Below are 21,964 nucleotides of genomic sequence, written 5' to 3'. Positions count from 1 at the left end.
CCAAAAATCACCTTCAAGTTGCAGATTTGCAGAGACCAAAACAGCCAGTGTTAGGGGTGGGGGGCAGAGAAGGAAGGTACAGCAAAAGCATGGATTCTGTAACGCTGCAGAGGGTGGAGAACAAACCATTCTGGAGCCAGAGATGTCTGTCCTTCCTAAGCTGATGCTGAGACCAAGCACCTGCCCAGAGCAGCAGAGCTCTGTGCCAGTGCTCCATCCCGTGTTCCCACAGCTCACCTGGAGCAGCTGCACTGCTGCTGGGTAATTTACCCAGGTCAGTGAGGAGAGGACAAACCTGCACCTCTGCACTGCTGCCTGCACAGCTGGTCTGGCTTTGCCTGGCACACAGCTCATGCTCTCCACAGTGGCTGGCCCCGTGCTCTGCTGGATGAAGAACGGGAAGGAAGGTGGCACAAAAGGACCTGTCAGTGTCCCACCCTCTGCCAGCGAGCAGTGCGCAGGCAGCTGGTGGGAAGCGTGGCCAGGACAGGTGACGTGAACTGGCCAAAGGCTCTTCCATACCAATGCCATGGAGTGTCATGGCCACTATGGGAGACTCACCTGGAAGGGGCTGATTGCTGTTCAGGGACAGGCTGGGCATCGGTCAGCACATGCTGGGGAATTGTGCTGGGCATCACTTCTTTCTCTCTGGTCTCAGTCCTCTCTCCCCCTCTCTTTCAGCATCAATACTAGTACTACTACTACTACTACTACTATTATATTTTACATTATTACACATTTTGTAACAACCCATGAGGTTTCCTTTTCTCCAGTTCCACGAGTAGGTGATCGAGTAGCTGCATTGTACTCAGTTGCCAGCTGGGGTTAAACCAGGAGAACAGCTTTTTATACAACTATTTATATACTAGCATATACCTTAATATGTTAATAATAATTATATATATATATATATATATATAAAAGCAGCCATGAATATATCTATATATATTAAATGTGTATCTGTATACATGTTCATACATACTGTATGTCTAAAATGTTGCATTCAGAGCTTAAGGGGGCTCACAAATATTCACACACGGGTACAAACGCACGTGCAGACGGAGGCGTGTGCCTAGACACGTGTGATGTATGCACACATCCGTTCAGGGTGTACATGAACAGACCACTGAGACGCACGGAGAGGAGAATCCACACGAGGCTCAGACAGGATCTGTGCCACAGGCACGCCCGAGGCAGACGCTGGGAGGTGCTGGGGCGTGCGTGGCAGAGCAGGGCAGGGCTCCTGCAGTGGTGACTCGCCTGGTCAGCGATGAGCCGCGCCAGGACGTCCATGCGCGAGCCCGACTCCGAGATCACCTTGGCGGCGTTGATGACATCGGACGTGTGCTTCAGTGGGCCTCTTCCCCTTCAGAGGAAGCACAGACAGAGTAAATCACAGCCCTGCAAACTAGGTGCAATTAAACAGAGCAATGACCCATACACAATTGACAGCAATTCCCCCCCACAACTGTTTTCATGTCCCACAAATTTGTATTGTTTGGCATCAAGAGGATGCAGAAGCACCAGAAAGATGTTACAGTTTCTTCACATTGAAAGTGCAACCCATGCCATATCCCGATTTTAAGAAATTTCTTGGGTAGTTTGCTATTTCCAGAGTTATATGAAGTTCCTTTCCATTTCATGAATTTTCTAGTAATATGTTCCAAGTAAGTTCAGCTCAGTGTATTCTGACAGTCATTATGGATATCTGGTCAGAAAAATAGTGGTGTTGGTTTAGTTGGGGTCTTAAAAACTTAATTGGTGCACCCAGGTACAAACAGAGATGTATGAGCAGGGTTGCAAATCAGCTTACACATGCCACTCAGAACACAGATATGCCGTATTGGAAAAATACTTCCCAAACAATTACAGAATTTCTTCAGAATTTCAGTCTAGGAAAACAGCCAAATTCTTGTGAACAGTCTGCCAAAAATTCAGACACTTTCTGTGTGCCCTCCTCCCAAGCCCAGAAAAGCTGCTTTAATTACAGGAGAATGTTTCTAAGAACTGAGAAGTAAAATGTGACTACCTTTGCTTGAGCCTCAGCCTCTTTAATGCTGGAACACTTCACCTGAACTGAAATCAACACTTAATTGTACTTCATGCATGTATAAAGTGAGCAATGCTGCTGAACTGACTTTGCCTTCCAACATCTTTTTCAGGAATACTTCTTAGTTTTACTAAGTATTTAATTTCCAAAGGCCCCAAATCAATTTACAAGTTCTGCACTGGAAAAAGGAAGTAGGCAACATGAAAAAATTTAATGTAACTCTTTGTTCAATTGAGAAGATCCTTTTCCTCCAAGTCATATTGGTTTTATGTGTAAAGCGCATTCCACTAAAAAAACTCATTTAACCTAAAAATATTATAGTATGGACCTGTACCAACACTGCAGTCAGGAAATAACAGTGGTGACAACACAAGATGACAGATAATGTTTAATCTCTTCTTGATTAATCATATTGCTCAGCAAAGAACTATTAGTTCTTGGGGGAAAGCATACTTTACTAATTACAGTTCCTTATTCTCAACTTTGGAAGCCCACATTTGGAACAACCTAGAATCCAGTATTTTACACATCATTGTTCCACAGAAAGGCACCTTCTTGTTATAGTAAACCTACTTGGTAGAGTGATCAGTTTATAAAAAGAATTATAGTGTATTTGGGGAATGAATCTGCAAATGCAATCCCTCTATCTAGGATTAAGTACTTGAGCCCTCACCCATATCCTTCATTTGCCTTTCCTGGTCTTTTCATTTTGAATCCTCAGTAGTTGAATCCTTAGGCCCAGTTCTTTCGTGTGCCTACTGACCCTTCCCTCCATTCCGGGCCACTGGTTCATCATTATTTGCACTGCAGCAGTTCCAAAGGCCAGAGGTTTGTCAGGCATCCACAGCACATCCTTTAGCTGCTCCACAGACTACCAGCAGCCCAGGACTGTCCGGGCAAGGTCCAACCCAGGACCAGCCAAACAACAAAGGTGGACACAACCCAGCCAACAAAGGAGAGATGGCATGAACAGTTCAAGCCATTTCTGCTTAGGTAGTTCTTGTACCTGCAGCAGCTTTGCTGACATTTGAAGCTGGCTTTGAGGGTAAAGTTCTCCAATTAAACCAACAATTTCCTTGTACCCTCAGAGATCTAATGAGAATGAAATAATTCCACCCAAAAAAATTACTTCAGACAAATGAAAATGAAGTATTACTTTTCATCACAGACGTGGCCACCCTCAGAGCCAGTAGAGGAGCACTCAGCAATGACTGTTCTGGAGACTTCTGCCCCACAGGGCACCTAAACACCAATGGTTCAAGTTCTCCTCTACAGCCCCTTAGAAATGTGGGGTGCAATGCCTCTGAGCTTTCAGCCACAGCTCAGTCTTGAAATAAATACCGAGGAATGCCTCAGCCTTGTGTTAAAAAGTGCTGAAACCCCAGCACATTAAGATACAGGCACAAAGAAAAGCTCCTCTGCTACCCAGCCAAGAACTATCTGTGCTCCTTTTTTTACCTTCATGTAAAATCCAGAGCCTTTGACATGAAGCACAGGTAGAGCACATGCTCTACCCTTAGCTGCCTTAGGGTACAGCATAATCAGCCATTAGTCCCAGTTGATGATGCTGGGAAATTCTGAGTACTTTAAAAAGAATACTTGGGAAACTACACTAGATCTGCTGAACCACTGGCCAAATGGAAGAAACTGAGAGAAAAACAAAAAAAACCCCAACAGGATGCTAGTTCAACTGCAAACACTGAATTCGGATGTAAGTAATCTACTGATTAGAAAGAGAGAGTCCCTACAGCATTCTGTACAAAGCCAGAGGGGTTGTCTCAGCCATCAGTCTGAACAGGAACCCCTGAGGCAGAGCTGCTGTGAGAACAGCAGACAGCACACCAAGGTACACACACAGGTACCTACACAAAGCTTTCCTGCAGCTTTCCCTGTTTTGGTAAGGCTGCAGCTCTGCAAGGGTTTCCATGAAGGAAGCTTGGACATGGTGGGAAGCTGTGCAAAAAGGATGATTACATGTCATAAACATAAGGAGGGACAGAAGGGTTTACACCCACAACAATCTGGAACTGGGAGTGGGGCAAAGGAGGAATGATCAGCAAGAGAGGCTGTGGGACACACGGAGAGCCCTTGAGGGGCTCCAGGGCTGTGGTGGGTGGGGAGGAGGTTCAGAGCTGCCCTTCTGGAGGAGCAGGCTCAGAGAGGGTCGGAGCAGAGCAGCGCCAAGGCTGTGGCACCATTGCCAATGGGGGAGAGAGGCCAGCGCCTGCTGAGGGTGGGATCACTCCATCCTCTGCTGAGGGCTCTGCAGTCCTGGGATTTTATTGTTTGAAATTCAGCAAAGGAGTTTTGGTGAATAACTACCAGGTTCAATGCATGTTGCCTTCAAATGACAGCAGTGCAGCTGTGCACTTTGTGAATTCCCACTTCTCCTGATTTAGCACAAAATCAGTAGATTCAGAACGCCACTAACTCAGATTAACTCCCTGAATCCAGATGTTAGAGACACATAAAGTCTATTAAATCATCGAGGTTGTTTTCCCCAGCCGCTGCACAGCTTCCTACCAGTTTTATATGCACTTGCACTTTTTTTCTGGTAAGTTTGAAGTATGAAAAAACACTTTACTTGAAAGGCAATGTTTCCCTGAGCTATCCATCTCACTCTCTGGAATGCTTTTTCAAATATTTAGGTCTTTCTCTGTATCACAGTAACAGCATCCCTTTCCTCCTACAGACCTACTCCCTGATCCTCCTCCACTACATGCTGAAGCATCCCAAATCACGGTGGATAGCGCAGACCTGCGTGCAATAGCTCATGCACCTACACCCGTTCAAGAAACAAATATAAAAAAACCTTTCCACCCAAGTACCATCTGCTGGTCAACAACATCACAAAATTTCTCCATTGTGGAGTCTTCCACCTCTTCCCCTAAAGAAATTCTAATTTCTCTGCTATGGAAACTCTGTAATATTAAAAAACAATCTTTTTCAAGTCAGCTTTAATCTTACCATTCCTTCCCTGCTTCCAGTCTCTAATGTTTAAGGCCAAACTTCACCTCACACACTCAGCTACTGACGTTCGTCCCCAGTGATATCATTGAGTTCATAACCTACAACAGCAGACCCTGGATTCATTGCATGGAAGATCTAATACATCTATTTTCCTCACATCTCACTATTTCCAAGAATAAAGCCTTACAGGTTGAGCAAGCTGATAACAAGAATGGGACAGTGGAGTTCCAGGCAATGTGAACACAGCATATGTATGTATCGGTCCATTCTGGAAATGAAAATGGGTTTAATACAGGAGTTTCTCTTCCTTGCTGCCCTCCTGCACTGGTAATACATGGGGTCTGCATCTTCCTCCAAGAGGAGTAAGAGAGAGGAGGTCCAAAAACACTGGCTTTGTACAGCAAGAGCAGGGTGATACACACAAACCCAACCTGAGTACTTTGTAAAGAAAAGTATTTTGTAAAGTAAAAAAGTCTGTAAAGGCTTTTCTGGGTTGATACCTTTTTGACTGTGCAGAAGTCAGCCCCTGACCTGGTGCCCTTCCAAACCTCTTGGCAGCAATGCCAGCAGAGCAGCTGCCCCAGTTGTCTGTCAGTTCCAAATGGTGTCTGCTGAGGGCAAATAAATCCTATCCATTTGAAATCAAACAAACAAAAAGCAGGCAGAATGTAACAGATATGAGTAACAGCCCAGATGATTTTTCAAGCATAAATATTGTCCGACGAATGGAAAAGAAGCGTTTATGGCTTCTGGAAAGATTAGAAGCTAAAAATACCATGTATCTTCAGGCACGGTCTGAAACCTTCTCCTGTTGCATTTTCATGATCTGCCTAAACAATACATAGAAAACAGATTAAGTCATTGCTAAGGAGATGCCAGACTTGGAAGAGCACACTGCAAGAGGGACTGGTTACCAAAGGGCGGCTGCCACAGCGGAGGGCAGAAGAGAAGCAACCTGGTTTCTCTGGGATCTGCCGTGGTGTTGGAGCTGCTCAGTTCTTTACTCATGGCTTGAGTGAAGGGAATAAAGACAATGCTTAATGAACTTACATTTGATACTGATGTTAAAGAAGAAGGAAATAGGCTAGAAGGCCAGATTTGGAATTAAGAATTACCTGAGATAAGCTGGAAGAAAAAGTAGATGTGATGTTGGAATCCTGTATGCATAGAATTTTAAACTTTCTGTGCTGAAAGGCAGAGACTCACAAGAGAGCACTGCATTTGACATGAGGCTGTGGAGAAGACTTCCAAAACTGATTAATAGCACTGGGATTATGGGTGTGTCGTTGGTTAGAAGTGTGTAATATCACAGGGTGGAAAACCTAAAGTTTGCGGTTTTAGAATACAGAAATAAATATGAAGCAAGATGGAGGTTTTAGGGCAGAGGCAGGTTGTTCTTCTTCACCTTCTTCTTCATGGGTTTGGGTGATGTTTTGTGATTGGACAGAAAAGTGCACATTGTGGATTTTGGAGGATCAGTTATTGGGTTAAAAGGGAAAACAATCTAGGTGTCATTTCTTAATTGGATAGTTTAGTCTTAAAAGACCTTATAACAGTTGGCCATTTTGTGCCTTGCTAATGAAAGACTGCAGAGCTCATGGCTGTGAGGCTGTTTCACTTTTAAGAAATAATAAACACCTGAGTCCAAACATGAAACACCGTCTCTAGTGCCTTCAATCCCGACCTCAACAGAGGTAGAAAAAACAAGCAGAGAACCCACAATGCAATAAAAAAAAAAAAGATACCCTCAGGTAGGAAAATCAAACCCAGAGATACACATGGAGAGTCAGTCCCTACACAACAAGACAGTAAGGGGCACTAAGCTTTAGTGGATCACAAATCCATCAGGAATCAGCACTAGCACGCTGCAGAAGAGGTAATGGGAAATACAGACAAATAACAATACAGAGGAGAAATACACAATTCTCATCTTTTTTACAGTAACGAGGTCTCTGTAGGAGAATTCCTGGAAAGATGTTAAGACTTTGTTCAGGAAAGAGAAGACTGAGTGCCAACAGAATGGATGAGGTTTGGGTTTGCTTCTATGCTTTAGCTTATTCCAGGAACAGGCACTAAGGCTCCTCCTGGCCAGCGGCAGTCGCTGGCGCTGTGCACAGGAGGTCGTGGCACTCACACAGAACAAGGTCTGGCACCAGTGACATCCTGCCCACTGCCAGGTCCTGTCCCACAGGCACCTGTCCTGCCCAAGGGGCCACCCTGTTCCTGGGAGCTGTACTTCCAGACTCTCCCCTTCTCCAAGGCAGAATGATAACACATCTTTGGCTAAAGAAATAGTGAAAATGAAGACTAGTGCAAAAATCCATGGGATTAGTTAAAGGCTTTACACCTCTGTGGCAGTGAAATGGGAATTGAAAATTACTGTTATTTACAGCAATTTTTCAAGATCAATACAACTTTCTATCAGTCCTATGATTCTTTCTTTTTCTGCTCTGCTATCTAGATACTCATTGCTGATCTCACATTGGTAGTTTTCTTATCTGGGTCATCTCACCCCAAGCTCCCTGTCCTTTCATCAGCTCTACAAAATAAAGCCAAGCTATTATTTAGAAGGCTTTGCTCTATGAGGGACCCAGTCATTTGTTTTTGTTTCTCTTACTTGCTGTATTGTGCAATCCAAGACCAAAATACAGCTAGCAAAAATTTTCTCAGCACTTGATACAATACGGAAGCAAATTTTTCAAAGAACATCAGTGACTATCAATTTCAATTCTGATGGCCGTGTCCAAAATTCTCTGAATCTCACTAAAACGAAGATCACTTGTGGTCTCTGAGGAAAGCCAGAGTGCTGTGGTGATTTCACAAAGCATCTGGAAGACTTTGTGGTACATCTGTAGCTCATCTCCAGTGCCACATCCATGTGGCAGGGATTTGTGGGCCACCAAGCAGCAGAGCCCTGCCTCCCCAACCCCCCAGCTGCTCCAAGGACATGGTCCCTGGCTCTCCATCTGCCACAGCCCACACTAGTTCTGCTCCTGACCTCCCCATCCAGCTTTACCCTGAGCTGGCCATCTCTCACCTGTAACAGGCAGCAGGACTGCACCGTGACAAACACAATGCCCTTCATCTGTAGCACTACTTGGACAATGTACTTGAGGATACATAAACACAGAAGGAACCTTTTCCTAATGATCCCTGAGTTTTCTTCTTCTCTGCTTGGATAAATGAAGTCACAATCCAGCTATTTAAACATGACAAGGACAAACAGGAGTATTTCTACACTCTCATACTATTGTGTCAGTTGAATAAACTTCGTTAGAGCAATCCAGGCATTGCGAACTTGGCTGCACGGTCAAAGGTGAGCACTGCAAAACAACTATCACTACAAGTATTTCTGGTCCCTAGTTCTAAAAAGCATAGAACCAGAAAGGAATTCCTGTTTCAGAATGTAGTCCCATATAGTAGAGCACTGCTGTACCATCCTGATCATATCACTTGTGGAACTGAGAAATCCTGATATAATTCTGAGGGAAAAAATGCTGATACTACCTGAGTAGTTGCTGACAATAATGTTACCTATGAGGGATGCTTCACAATTTGGAACTGCCTCTTAAAATAATATGGAAGAGAACACAAAGCAGCCGTCAGGTGGGAGCAGAGGAAGGTATGTCAGGAGAGAAGCTGTACCTGCAGCCTGGGAGGCAGAAAAGCAGCTGAAATTCTGACTGTAAGTTGTTAAATCACAATTCTGACAAAACTCATCACAGCAACAACAGAACATGGGAAGCAAAGCATCAAAGGGGTATGTTTGTACAGGTCTGACTCTGGTGCACTGAATATTCATGTGTGCAGCAACCAAACACAGCAGTGTCAGGATGTTTACATACACTACTGATAGAGATGAAAATCAAAGAACTGTGCCATCTTCCCACACTTACACTTGTGCACACACACAGACAACCTTTCCCTTCACTTCTAGATCCCGAAGTCCAAATCTTCTCTAAGACATTAGCAGTCTCTTGCAACCATGATGAAATGTGTTAGTGAAAATGTGTAATTTCTGTCCAGTTGAGACTAGCTGCAGGAGGCACATATATTATATAAACAAACAGAACACCATATAATTAAATACTTTTACCTATATATAAAAAAAATAACATTATCAAATTCTCATTGTAATCTAAAGATAAAAAGCACTTTACAAAGCTCATTGTTATTGCTAAACTATTTAATCAGTGGATTTTACACTGAACTGAAAAAAAAAAAAATGTCAAAAGTCTGTAGTGATGAAAAAAGTGGAAAGAGAGGAAGCTGCTGTCCTGCAGCTGGTCTCAGCTGGGTATAAAGTGGACTTTGATGATGCATCTTAGCAAAGACTGCAAGAGAATTCCAAACATCCAAGGGTGTCCATCTGTGTGCACAAGTCAAAATATGGCATGTCTTGGATTTTCAGCTCTGTAAGCATACATAAACATAGAAATACTTCTATGTTTGGTACCAGTTTGTTAAAAAGAGATTAAACTATAATAAAAGCAGTGGTTTGTACAAGGTAGTGCACCTGGATAAATCTGATTATGCCTTTTGTAGGTAGATGGCGTCCATGAAGCTCAAGTTCAGTTCCAGAGGACATTATTTATAGCTGTAGAAACTGGTTTCCCCAGTTTGCAATTTCCCAGCCACTATTTCCTGTGCCACCAGAAATGTCTCCCCAGATTCCCTGTGATCTATTTCTTACAGCCATACTCAAACACCATTAGTGCAAGGTGAGGGAACACCACAACATCTTAACTGTTCTGCCACCTCAACCAGGCATTAACTGTGTATGCCTCTCACCTCTTTTTTCTCTCAGTATCCCACAGATGCTTCTCCATCTCCTTCTGCTTCCAGATCCAGCTTTTCAAAGGACACTTTCATTTCCAGTTGTTGAGGTCAGCAGACCTTACCAGTCATGGACTTTCATTTTAATCACTATGTTACACACCCACAGTTGCTGTTCATGACTGCAGGAAAATCCTCTGCTATTTGCCTCATCAATCTGCGTTCTCCCATTTTTTTTTTTTTCTGTCATGAACATAAATTACCTGGAGATTTTAACCTCTCTAATACAGGAAACCACCCAAGAGCCTCACAGACTGTTTTCAGGGATTTCTGAACTCTCAGCAGCAACGACTGGGTTCTGAACAACTAACATGAGACTTGTGGGCACACGTTAGGCTTTGAATGCAGGGCTCCCCTGCACTCTGAGCTGGGCTGGGCAGGGAGGGGACAGTGCAAAGGACACATCAAGGCTTGTCCTTGCCCAGCAGGCCAGGACTGCCCGTGGCGCCGCTGGGCACTGCCAGCCTGGCTGCAGGGGCACTCCCAGCTGTCTCCTGCAAAGCTGGCACAGCAGGCACAGAGGTGTCTGCCTGTGTGCAGGATGTCTCCAGTTGACCAACTGCAGCTGCACACATCTGCACTCTCCCAAAGCACACAAGTGAACTACAGCCCAGCCAGCTCTAAGGAATCTGCAGAGAGCCCCACCTGCTTCCCACTCCTGTGGGCCACGTGCTGAATTTTCAACAGGAGTTATAACCTGCTCTAGAAAAAGCAAGTCTTAAGGGGCTGGAAGGAGAAAAAATGCCATGAGACGGGTACTAATGAGACAAAGTAGGGGTGTGAGTGGTACAGGGCAAAAACAGAGCAATGCCCCTTAAGTAAGTCAGTATTGTCTTTTAAAATCGTCTGGCTATGCTGTAACCTTTAAGAAATGAAACAACTTCCTTGCATTTAGAAGTGTATCTTTTCAGTTCTCCAATAACAAGAAGCAAATAGATTGTCCTGAATATCACTATTAATGTATTTTCTTAAAAATAATCCAGCCACATCTACACCCAGACTACTTCCTTATCCTTTCAGAGCATGGCCTGCAGCAAGGCCTGTTCAACAACTTAAATTCAGTGAATCCCAAAAGGTAGAGTTTATGGCTTCATGACTGCTGTACTATCATTTCTTAGGGTATTTATTCCTCAATTATGTCATTTTAAAAAATTACATTAACAGCAGATGTTACCTTTTGGAATTTCCCATCAGAGCACAGACACTCATGAACTGAGCAGCAAAACTGAGTTACAGGAGCCTGGCCCAGGGTCACGCTCTTGAGGGAAATCACCTCTCTAAAGCAGTCTCTGGCCTCCGCAATGCCAGTGTCCCGCCAGCAGCATCCTCAGGTGGATTGTGAGACCTCCCAGGACATCCCTGTGTCCCTCAGCTGGCCGTGGTCCCCCACAGCCTGTGCCTAACCCTGCACTGCTGCTCAGGAACCAAACCCACAGATCCTCGACTACAGAGAGGCAGCGGGGCTGTCCTCGGCCAGCAGCTTTGCCCCTGCACTTATGGCCACTGTCCCAAGGCCATCCTTTGCCTCATGGATGCAAACACCACAAGAGACAACACGTGCAATCAAATGAATGGAGCAACACGTTCTCTGAAACATCAGATTCTCCCTGAGAACAAAGCAGGGATAGAGCACACGGTAGGACCTGACCTCACTTGTTTAATGGCATGTATGAATGAGCAGAGAGCGCTTTTCCCCAGCCTCAAGCAGGTAAGAACATTTCTGGATGTAGACCATGAACTAACACAAAATATATCCACACAATTTAAAAACACAAGCTACTTGAAGACCATTAGCTACTCTGGCAGATGCATGAACATGTGAATTCAGAAAGTCCAAGCTAGAGGTTGAAGGTGCCAACTACCCTCTGGACAGGGAGCTGTAAAGAATCCTAATTACATCATCACAAACCCAGATGAAAACACAATGGTGAACTTTACTTACCCATGGCAAAAAATGGATGGCAGCAAAAGAAAACGTAGACATTGAAGGACTGACTTCTAAAGGATTTTTAGATTTTTCAACAACTAACAAAGAAGACGGTAAACTGATTATCCAGAAATAAACATCGAAAAACCCAAACTCAAGAGTTCAGAGAGAGCTCTTTTTCATGAACTCCAGAAAGACAGAAAGACTGCCATGAACAAGAGTCACAGCAGGAGAGCTGTGGTTCAGTAATGCAGGGTCAGCTGTTGGACACACCCAAATAGCTGTAACTGTGCATTTGTATGTGCTCTATGACCAAGCTGTCTTGGCAGTTTACACTTTTGACCTGTTTTTTCCCCTAATCCAACTGACCACAATCCCACTGATCATCTGACAGGAGAAACTGCAAATGAAAGTAGATTAATTATTTTCAGTTGTCTCTCATTATTAACCACCACGTGTTTTGCAGCAAGAGAATGACAGACCTTGTGGAGCAGCTCTCTATATGGAGCCCACCCTGCAAGCAAAGACCCTGTATCTAGATTTAAGTACTAACCAAGCAAACTGGAAAATTTGGGAAAGCTGACACAGGCACAGTGCTGGAGGTGTGAACACAGCTGCTGAGAGGGCTTTTAACGCAACTAAGCTAAGAGCTGGATCAACAATGCAGTTTTAACTCTGAACTCTTCTTATCTCAAATTTTCTCATTCCCCTTGACTATCTCTTCAACCACAGTAATTAAAAAAAGTCTCATCCAGTTCTCAAAGACCACAAAACTGTCCAAGACCTTGTGCTGTTTGGATTACTTGGGGGGAAGGGGGGTATTTTTAAGGCTCAAGACTCCACACTGGTCATGTCTCCAGGCATTTAATCTCTAATCATGAAAGCCCAAACCACTTACATTCCAATCAAGGTTATTGAACTGCCAGACTGCAGTCACTGGGGACACCTCTGCAAGAAGTATCTTCCCAAGTGAAGCAGATGTCTGAGAGACTCCTCTACCCAGAGGTCCTCAGAAGCAGTCATTTTTGGGAAAAAGAAGCTTGTATTCCCACATGGGGCAGAAAACTGGGAGAACTGGCAAAACTGCTGAATAGCAGTAGTGTCAGAGGCTAGAAGGGAGGGCAGGCTATGGCCACGTCTGTCTCAGGCACCTGAAGCTGTGCCGGGGAGCCTGTGCAAATCCCTTCTTCACTTCCCTCTGGCATACCCGGGATGCTCAGAGCTGACTCCCAGCAGCTGCCGTCCCTCCTCCGGGGCAGCCCTTGCTGTTGGCAGTACTCTGGCCTGCTGGGTTGGTCACAGCCCTGGAAATCCCAGGGACTCTTCCCCAAGCCTGGAAGCCCTGGAACAGCCCGTGCTGCTGGCTGCCATTGCCAGCTCCTTGTGCTGTGAGCACAGGCTATTAACAACCCTGTCTCCCAACACTGGTGCCCACAAGCTGTTCTCTAGCAGCTTCTCAATGCTACTTGAAAGAACAAGACCTCCCAGGGGTATAATTATAATTTAACTACCCAGAATGTCACAGCAAAGGAAATCAGTCTTCGAAAAACCCCCAGAAAAATACGAGTTAATACTAAAGTCTGATGAAAAAACTCACCTGGGCTACCAGTAAACCACTAACATTTTTGCTTTAAAAGATGTATTTGGCTGAAGGGATATTACATTATGGCAAAACTGTCTTTCAGAGTGCCCATCTTGTGTTTTGCAAAGAAAAAAAAAAAGCAATTATAAAAGATTTTGTAACTGTGATAAATGCTTTTTAAATTGGATGAAGTTTAGGATGCATAACATGGGAATGGAAGAATTTTTTGGAGTTAGGGAAGTTTCTGGTAGTTAAACTACTGTATCTTATACTACTACGATAGCTGCATTTATCAAGTTTTCAAGCTTCATCTCCAGAAAACAATCTGGCAATTTTTGCCAGACTGGGACATTTCCCAAGGGGAGTAATGAAGCTGAGCCCTCTGCATGCCATTCATTATTAACTCAGCAGAAATTGGAATTAAGGGGCCTACTGAACCTAGAGAGGAACCAAACCAGGACCACCAGAACCAAAATGCTGCCCCAAACCTGTAATGATAGGCTCGAAGCTGGTAGTGGAAGATAGTAAAATTCACCTTTCAAAATTAGTTCATTCCACTAGCAGAGCAGTATTTTAGAATTTCTCAGAAAACTGTCCTCACCCCATTTGTTCTTTTTTTTTTTAAAACACACTTTCAGTGTTTCAAACTGAAACTAATGGCATGATCTGTAATATAATTAAAATATTTTGTAGTAAAAAAAGAACGAAGTACTCATAAAAAATGTACATTTTATGTTATATATGCACCTAGCACATCTGCTATGCCACTGGGACAGATGTTTATAAATATGGATATCGGATCATATTGCTAGACTGCTAATGGCTCAGTAATCTATCTTCTAAATACCATACAAGTTTCTGAATATATGCAGAATCAATTATCAAAATATTTCCAAAAAACTCCTGCTTTACTGCCATGGCCTGTGAGAAGCACCATTAACTTGCAGTTTGGTTTCAACAACAGGGTACGAGAGTTACAACATGTTGTGTTTATAGTAAGTATGTTGTATGAAAGACTTAGAGACACTCCCTCTAATACAGCAACTTAAACAAAACTTCAAACTCTCAGGATTAGAAAATCTCCCCTCTTCTTGTCACAGTACTACAGATCCCACCCTTACCTGAATTACTGGCTTGTGGTGAGTGAGTTTAGTTAGACAATTAGACAATTCAGTTAATTAAGGAAATGTTTGGCATCAGCTGAGCATCACTGTTTTAAGATTTCTCAAACTGTATAAATAATGATGGCTTATTAAATTAAAGATCCTAATATGCCAGCCCTTAACTACCGATGCCTCACCCTCACTGTGGACATATTCTCTCACCAACTCTTCTCCTCATTTCTAAGCCCTCACGAAGGTACGGATAAAGTTTACTTCAGTGCAACTTCACTAAAGAGGAAAAAGTACCTGGCTGTAAAATGCAAAGAGGAAACTACTTTCAGAATAAAAATATCTACTTTGCATAAAGACAAAGAACAGTCTTAGACTGAAATGTATTTTCTTTGTACTTCATCAATTTGATATGTGCCTTGCTCGCGCTTTGGGAACAACAGTAAGTAAACAAATTCTCACTGATATGGTTTACTCGGAGTTACCAACAGCCCTGCAGTACCAAAGGAAAAGGATTATGATGTTCCCAGCCTCCCACATCTCCCCCATTTTTCATGGTGGGCTCTGCTTACATAAACAGTGTTATGTAGAGACTGTGTGAATGAAATTTGTATTGTCAGCCCCAAGCATTCAAATACCATGAGTCAGGCTCCAAAATACTACAGAACTGGAATAAACATCAGAAGAATTGAAATAATACATCTACAGTTCTTTGTATTTCCTTTCTCTTTTCGAAGCCTTCAGGGGTCCCAATTTTGGGATTTGCTCAGCAACCATGAAACTTAATTAAAAAATGCTGGGGGTAGGCAAGTTTCTCCTACAATAATACATCTCCAGTGCCAAAACAAGAAATAATACACATACAAAGATTTTTAATAATGTTCTGAGTTAGAAGCACTGACTTATTATATGAGTCTAACAAAAGAGCAGTTAAAACATGCAAGGTCTTAATTTCTGTCTGCTCATCAAATGGCAGTGAGGAAGCTCTCTTGCAGCCACACAGTGGTGAAAGGTAAGTGGCAATATGGCAGGAGAATATTGTCACTGGCTAGAATCTACCACTGATGCAAAGAAAACCACCCCAAAACAAAACAAAACAAAACAACAAACAAACAAAACCAAAAAACAAACCAGAGCAAAGACTTCAGAAAAAATATTAACATGGGTGCTGTTTGCTAGAATAAGCCTTTGGCAGGCAGTTCTGGCTCTTACAGTGCTGTTCAAAGCTTACATGACTTTGCTTTCCTCTCCACCATTTTAAGAATAAGGAATTTGCTAGTGGCAAATTAGAGAGCATCCATCATTCCTGCTGCAGAACACTGGGGTGAGGAAGGGATTTCCTTCCCCACAGTGATGCAAGAACTCACCTGCTGAAAGGCCTGGCTGAGAGACTGCCAAGTGCAGACAGAATTTGGGGCTTACAGAGATCATTCCTTACTGTTTTGGACTGCCTGGTGCAATCTCAGCAAGACAGGCCATTCCTGATTACACTGATTAGGTACTTCAAGGTCCTCGTAACAACAAAGAAGGCACAAGACTTTTCTGAAGGGACACACAGTTTCTGCAGAAGATTGTATTAACACGACTGATACAATTCAGCCAGGCAAGTTACTTGGCATCAGCACCTGTGTCACTGTCACTTTGCCGTGTCAAGACAAAGCATTTGAAAATATGTTTGGCACAGGCTCTCCTGTGAATAAAACTTTTTTTCTTGTATTATGGTAGGCAAAATTTCCCAGGATGGAAAGCGGGAAGGGAGCATTTAAGTTGAATATAACAGGCCCAAAAAAATAATGTGGCAGTCTTAAACAAAAACACCGCTTCATCTGATTTTTCCATCAGTATTAAACCACACTTTTTTCTAAGGCCTAAAATTATAGCGGCAGCTTGTTTCCTCAAGCCTACAGGATTTAAAGTTGAAGAGAACTTCTGGAATAAGTTATTGCCTTGGCAAAGAACGCAGTACAACAGCTGCTTGTTCACTGAAATCCTGACAAAATCTTGAGGGTTTCTGCTGCTGAGACAGCAAAGATGTGAAGAGCGGCCCTGAGTAACTTAGTGAGGACTTCCCTCTATGACATCCCCATCATCATTCCTCCTCCCACCCTCCTTCTGTTTGGTTTGCCTACCGTCAGAAGCCAGAGGAGACCTTATCTGAGTGCTTCTCCCTTGGGAATGTGGGATGTGCATTCCCAACCCAACAAAGGGCTGTTGCTCAAACACCAGCCACACACCACCAGAGAGCTTTGCCATCCTGGGGCCTTCGGCCTGCTCCACTGTGGACAACAACTGCTTTTGCAGAGAATCTGATGGACAGCTCTGGAAGTGCCCTTTGAGGAAAAAATTAAAATAAAATCCCACAGCTAGTTTAAAAAGGTATAGGAAATGAAAGAGAAGTAATTCATTGACTCTCTTATTAATCCAGATTGAACTGCGGGTTCCGAAAGCAAAGTTAGGGCTTGTGCAGAGGAAAGCTGCACCTGTGTGGGAAGCAGAACATTCCTGACACGGGTAGACTGCAACGCTTGATCTCGACAGGACCTGCCCATGCATAGCCCTGAATACTTGGAAATGCAAACAACATATTTCAGGCATCCATGCAAAATTAAAGGCAATACTGACTGGATGCTTGCAATGCCCCTTCCAGCAGCAGCAACTCCCTTGGCAGCAGCTCCTTCCTGCCATATCCTGTGTTTCCCACACCACGCCAAACCCTTGGTTTGTGTAACGCAGCACTGAGCTCTCGCAGTTCCTGCTAACAGATGTCCAGCATCTGCTGTCTGCAGCTCCTGCCTTCCTGTACGAGCACGGAGAACCCTTTAAGGAATCGCTTCTAGAATATTCATGTTATCCTCATCTGCTACCTCTGACCGGCCCACTTGAAAAGCAATATCAACAGAGCAGGCAGCAATAATGAAGACATTCCAGAGAGAGAAACAGAATCATGCATATTCCAGTACAGAAACCTTGAATCACTAAATTAACTGGGATCTATGATCTGTTTATAACTACTTGGCAAAAAAAGTTACTTAAGAGCAGAGCATTACCATATGTCTAGCAATTACCACAGGCCCATACATACCCAAGAGGCTTCTCAGCCATTACCCACTGAATATGCTGCTCTGCATAGATGACTCGGTCGACAGGAAAAAGATGTTTAAACCAATGAACAAAATTGAAAATAAACCACTGCTTAATGCTAAAAGTAAGTAAAAGCTGTTCGTGTAAGTGGCCAAGTATTCTCTTGATTTTACACCTAGCTTCCACATTTTGCCTTCAGCTCTAGGGAGAGACAGACTCCCATCAGGACAGCAAGAGAACTAGTGATCCAGATGGAAGTGGGAAGCTGATCGGAATGTTGAAAAGCGGGAACTACGTTTCTGTTTCCTCCTTCTCTGACAGTGCACTGAGCAGAAGCAACTTTCTCCACAAGAGCGCTCATTCCTGGGGCAGGCCTGGAGGAAGAAGCATGCTCACACCTCTCCTCTCCTCCTTTCCAGTTCAGGTTGTATTTTATATATTTTTCTTCTTGGTGTATTGAGGACCTGTGGCCTTTCCATCAGCCTAAAGAACCTCAATAACAGCGTCAGCTGCTTCTTTTAAGGCAGCAATAGAGGTGCCTGTGTAGGGATGAACTCAGGGTCTGTGGTAGAACTATGACTACACAGAGATCTTTAAACGAGCTTTTCAACAGGTTTACCATGAGATGAAGTGACTCTACTGAACTCTCAAGATCCTTCCACTAGCTCTCACTCACCACAGACACACTGAACAGTGTCACTCCTCCCCTCTGCCACCACAGAGCACCCCCAAGCACTGGGGTTATGTGATCCATACTTCCTAGCAGTAAGAATAGCTCTCGGATGATCTTAACAGCGCAGGACTGGGACAGCTTTGAGAAAATACTGCAGAAGAACACCTTACATTTGCAATCTGCCACGCAGATCCCTCCACACTTCTGCCTTTAGCCATCTTCTTACCAGCTCAGGGGCTGGGCTAGAGGCTCGCTACAGGTGTCCTCTTTCTGCCCTCCAGTCCTGTGCCTCAACCTGGCAACAAGGCAGGAGGATGGAGAGGCAAAACTATTTGCTAATCTTTATGAGCAGCAGTACACCAGCTATGTCTGAGGTGTACTGAGAGATGCTGATTGACACTGCCAGTGCCCTCTTAAGGAGAAAGACAGCTTTGATTCCCAAAAGTAGCAAAACATCATCTGCCAAAGGTACTGAATTGAAAAACGTGTGTTAAAAAATGCTATACAGTTTTGGAAGAAGGAAGTGTGAAAACAGTTGGCAGGCTGTGCAAACCGTGAAAGGTCCTGGTTTAATTAAAAAAGTTTGGAACAGACTCCAGTCATAATTTCAGCAGAAAACAGCAGTTCAGCACGGTTTCTGTTGTTCACTGTGCTCCCAAGGCGAGCATTTGTGCATAGTTTTTCTCAGAAGTATGCATACTCTAGGAAGAAAACTAAACTAAAATATTACTAAATAAAATTAATTATATAGGAAATACAGTCAGAGTGTTTACAACCCTGCAGCTTCTGGGAACAGTTATATTTTATTTGATGGCAACTCCATGGCCTGACTCTTGGCCATAAAGAAACCAAAGGTTCTTTCTCTGTGGAAATTATTTCCTGTGGGTTGATCACTCAGAGAGAAGCAAGCCAGACATTTGCTAGGGTGAAGAGAAGCATGAGAACTAATACAGGAGAAGTGATTTTGGAAAAACAAAAGCCTTAGCTCTCTGAAATACTCATGCCTTCATCTGCACAGAAAAGGGTGACTACAGCAAGGGCTCAGTCTAGGGAGGAGGGGAAGCAATAATAAAATAATGATTTTGGAATGACTGAAGTAATATACTTCAGTAGACAAAATTCTAACTATACGTCTTCTCCCCAGCCTAGAATGTACTGCTGGCATCCCAAACAACCAAAGCCAGACACACAGTCTGGGGAGCCTGTAGCTGATTTGGGTACAGCTGAGTACCACATCAGCCTGGTTTTCAGGGTATGTTGTGCCGTCACCTCACCTACACAATGACAGCAGACACATCCAGAACACAAAGAGACAAAACCTAGTTTTCCTCCAATGCTTATGAACCTATTATATATGTGAATGTAAAAGAAAATTGTTTGTGTTAAAAAATCTCTTTGTTTTGGAAAACATGACTTAAGACTTCAAAATTTTCCCATTTTATATTCTGATAGAGAAACCTTGATACACAAAGTTGATAGTATTGCTAAGGGACAAGAAGCAGAGGGAAGATGGCAGGGAAGTCCCTGTACCTCATTCCCTTCCCTGGACTGTCCACTTGTCTCCCCAACAAGATCAGAGTGGCAGCTGAGACAGCAGCACCCCTTCAGTGCAGTCACCTCATCCCGGCAGCCACAAGCAGCCCCCTGAGGTATCACCAGCTCTGCAAAGCCTATTCAGCCTCAAAAGCAATTCCCATGGATCTGCTTCCTTTCCATTTCACTATCTGCAACTGCTACTCACTTTTATGTACCCCTATTAGGTGCTACCTGTATTGCCAAGTCCACAAACTCGGCAGTGACAACTCCAGACTTCTGTTTCACCAGCCAGGTCAACAGGGCAGTAACTGCCATACATCCATTCTCTGATAATAAATTTTCAAGAGAAATGTGGGTGTACACCATACTCTGAACATTACTGATCTCTTGTAAGCAAAACTTCCATTTGAATCAGCATTAAATTCACAGGGAAAAAAAAAGTTACTAATATTTTGCGTCTAGTTTCTGGTCATAATTAATTCACTGCTGCGCCTACCCTTCCAATGAAGGGGCTGATAACTGCAAAAGTTTCCAGTCTTATTTCTTGGAAACCCTCCAAAGGTTTAAGCTTCTAACTTCTGCTAATTAATTCAGGAGGAACCTGAACATATGGTGTTATAGCCAAAAATATATAGCATATACAAAATATAGCAAATAAATCCCATAAAAATAGGCCTATATTTTAAAGGGTAAAAAGCTGGGAGAGGTGTTTTGCCTTTTTAATGACTGCTTCTTTATTTTCCTAGGAGACATTGCTGGGTGCTCTCACCCAACAACAGCTTGAGCAAAATAAACATAAAAACAAGACTTGCACAAGACGCTGAAGATCAAAGGTAAGATTCCATGCCGTGTCTTTGGAGAACGCGACAGAACTCATTGCTGCGAGTTCCCTCAGCACTGTCCCGAGGGCAGAATTCCAGCCCGTGTCCGGCATCCCGGGTGATCCCGGCCCTGCTGTGCCCGGTGCCACAGGGCACCGGCGGCACCGGTGCTGCAGCCCAGGCTCACCGGGGCGCCTGCCACGGCCCAGAGCCCCGGTCCAGCTCTGCCCTGCGGCCCGGCCCGCAGCTACGGCTGCCCCAGCCTTGCCCCCTGGCTGCTGCCCCAGCCTTGCCCCGTGGCTGCTGCCCCAGCCTTGCCCCGTGGCTGCTGCCCCAGCCTTGTCCCGTGGCTGCTGCCCCAGCCTTGTCCCCTGGCTGCTGCCCCAGCCTTGCCCCGTGGCTGCTGCCCCAGCCTTGTCCCGTGGCTGCTGCCCCAGCCTTGTCCCCTGGCTGCTGCCCCAGCCTTGCCCCGTGGCTGCTGCCCCAGCCTTGTCCCCTGGCTGCTGCCCCAGCCTTGCCCCCTGGCTGCTGCCCCAGCTTTGCCCCCTGGCTGCTGCCCCAGCCTTGTCCCCTGGCTGCTGCCCCAGCCTTGTCCCCTGGCTGCTGCCCCAGCCTTGTCCCCTGGCTGCTGCCCCAGCCTTGCCCCCTGGCTGCTGCCCCAGCCTTGCCCCGTGGCTGCTGCCCCAGCCTTGTCCCGTGGCTGCTGCCCCAGCCTTGTCCCCTGGCTGCTGCCCCAGCCTTGTCCCCTGGCTGCTGCCCCAGCCTTGTCCCGTGGCTGCTGCCCCAGCCTTGTCCCGTGGCTGCTGCCCCAGCCTTGCCCCGTGGCTGCTGCCCCAGCCTTGCCCCGTGGCTGCTGCCCCAGCCTTGCCCCCTGGCTGCTGCCCCAGCCTTGCCCCCTGGCTGCTGCCCCAGCCTTGCCCCGTGGCTGCTGCCGGCCCTGCCTCGCCAGCAGCTTCCCCCGCGGGCGGGCTCGGGGACACGCCACAGCCCGGCTCCAGGGACCGTGGAGCTGCTCCCTGCTCCTCCTGCCTGGGATTCCAGTGGTCCTCAGCAGCCTGGGCTGCTCCTACACCCCGACGCGGCGCCCAGCGCACCGCACTGGGATCAGCCCTGGCCCCTTCTTCCCTCAGGGAGCAGCCGGCTACGCTCTCACAGTCTGGGCACCTGGCTCCTGCTGCCCCCGGGACAAGGAGGAAGGCGCTGAGCGATGGCAGTGGAGCAGCCCCAGTCAGTGTGGCTGCCCTGCAGAGCTCCCGGGTTCCTGCTGCCCCTGCTCGGGGGCTGAGCCCAGCTCTGCCCACCCTGCCGGGTGCTGAGCGCGCCCCGAGCTGCTGCGGTGCGGGCCGCCCCCGGCTGCGGCCAGGCCCGGTGCCGCT

At 45.3% G+C, this 21,964-nt stretch overlaps 1 protein-coding gene across 5 annotated transcripts in view; it reads right to left on the bottom strand.

Moving 5' to 3' along the window:
• The window catches only part of CTNNA3 (catenin alpha 3), a 427,746-nt gene that overhangs the window by 30,693 nt on the left and 375,089 nt on the right, over positions 1-21,964 (bottom strand). For all 5 annotated transcript variants that reach the window (XM_053983470.1, XM_053983472.1, XM_053983468.1 and 2 more), the window contains one exon: positions 1,261-1,366. In XM_053983470.1, the coding sequence (XP_053839445.1) occupies positions 1,261-1,366 (106 nt within the window). The remainder of the gene's footprint in view (positions 1-1,260; positions 1,367-21,964) is intronic.

This window comes from Vidua macroura, chromosome 8 (assembly GCF_024509145.1).
Source record: "Vidua macroura isolate BioBank_ID:100142 chromosome 8, ASM2450914v1, whole genome shotgun sequence".
Classification (NCBI taxonomy): domain Eukaryota; kingdom Metazoa; phylum Chordata; class Aves; order Passeriformes; family Viduidae; genus Vidua; species Vidua macroura.
This window is presented reverse-complemented; position numbering and strand designations above follow the sequence as displayed.